Source organism: Eubalaena glacialis, chromosome 8 (genome assembly GCF_028564815.1).
Source record: "Eubalaena glacialis isolate mEubGla1 chromosome 8, mEubGla1.1.hap2.+ XY, whole genome shotgun sequence".
Taxonomy (NCBI): domain Eukaryota; kingdom Metazoa; phylum Chordata; class Mammalia; order Artiodactyla; family Balaenidae; genus Eubalaena; species Eubalaena glacialis.
Window position 1 is genome coordinate 117900800 of NC_083723.1, and position 1636 is coordinate 117902435.

Below are 1636 nucleotides of genomic sequence, written 5' to 3' on the forward strand. Positions count from 1 at the left end.
CTCTCTCTTCTGACTACATTAATAATCAAGACTCATAGCCTTGAAGGGAAGCCAGAATGCTTGAATTCTCCCAAACTTCATATGTGTGCATGTGTATGTGTATTCTGTTAGGTAAAGATATAATAATGTATCCTATTATGTTATATTTTATTATCTATAATAAATTTTACATTTGTATGTCTATCTATCTATCTATCTATCTATCTATCTATCTATCTATCTATCTATCTATCTATATCCTATTATTCCATTGATACAAAGAGAATTTGTTCTGATTCATATGAGCACACAGAGTTAGTTTTAACAACATACCGAAAAATAAATTGTAGGAAATCCATCCAAGGTAATATATTTCTAAATGTTAGTTTGTAACATTCAGTAAGTATTTTGTGTCTTGATTTCCCTACAGCTGTGACCTTCCTGTTGTGGACGCGGGCCTGTCTGTCTCTGCCCAGGAGCATGGGAGGCAACCAGACATGGATCACAGAAGTCACCCTGCTGGGATTCCAGGCTGACCCAGCACTGGAGTTTTTCCTCTTTGGACTTTTCTCTCTCTTCTATACCCTTACCCTTTTGGAAAATGGAGTCATTCTGGGGCTTATCTGCTTAGACTCAAGACTTCACACCCCCATGTACTTCTTCCTCTCACACTTGGCCATCATTGGCACGTCCTGTGCTTCCAACAATGTCCCCAAGATGCTGGCAAATCTTGTGAGTCAGAAAAGAACCATTTTCTTTGTTCCCTGCATTATGCAGACATTTTTATATCTAGCCTTTGCTCACACAGAGTGCCCGATTTTGGTGGTGATGTCTTATGACAAGTATGTGGCCATCTGTCACCCCCTACATTACATTGTCACCATGAGCTGGAGAGTGTGCATTGTCCTGGCCACCACATCCTGGGTGTTAAGCTTCCTCTTGGCTCTGGTCCATTTAGTTCTCTTTCTGAGACTGCCCTTCTGTGGGCTTCATGGAATCGACCACTTCCGTGAAATCCTGTCTGTCCTCAAGCTGGCCTGTGCTGACACTAGGCTGAACCAAGTTGTCATCTTCTCGGCCTGTGTTTTTATCTTACCGGGGCCCCTCTGCTTGGTGCTGGTCTCCTACACATGCATCCTGAGGATCCAGCCAGGTGAGGGCCGCAGAAAGGCCTTCTCCACCTGCTCCTCCCGCCTCTGCGTGGTCGGGCTTTCCTTTGGCAGCGCCATCGTCATGTACACGACCCCAAACCCAGCCGCCCTGAGGAGCAGCAGAAGATCCTTTCCCTGTTTTACAGTCTTTTCAACCCTATGCTGAACCCGCTGATCTACAGCCTGAGGAACACAGAGGTCAAGGGTGCCCTGCGGAGAGCGCTGTGGAAGGACAGGCCAATGTGAAAGGTATCGAAGTGCAGCACAGGGTAGAGGGTTTTGCTTCCTCTGAAATACGGTAGGGGGTATTTTTTGCCTTGTGCTGTAATGCCACAATATAATAGAACATTACAGACCTAAACATATAACCAGAAACTATACAGACCTTAGAAAATAAAATAGATGACTATCTTCATGACCTTGGGTAGGCAGACGTTCTTAGAGACAATCCAAAAAGCACAAGACATAAGATTTGAAAAATTGGTAAATATTGGGCCTTTTCAAAA

The 1636-nt window shown here is 44.1% G+C and overlaps 1 protein-coding gene across 1 annotated transcript; it reads left to right on the forward strand.

The window, feature by feature from the left end:
- Positions 1 to 459: 459 nt before the first annotated feature.
- On the forward strand, positions 460 to 1376 carry LOC133096524 (olfactory receptor 2A14-like). Its single transcript, XM_061198135.1, is given in 2 exon segments — positions 460 to 1219; positions 1222 to 1376. Coding segments are annotated over 2 exon segments (915 nt in total).
- Positions 1377 to 1636: the final 260 nt, after the last annotated feature.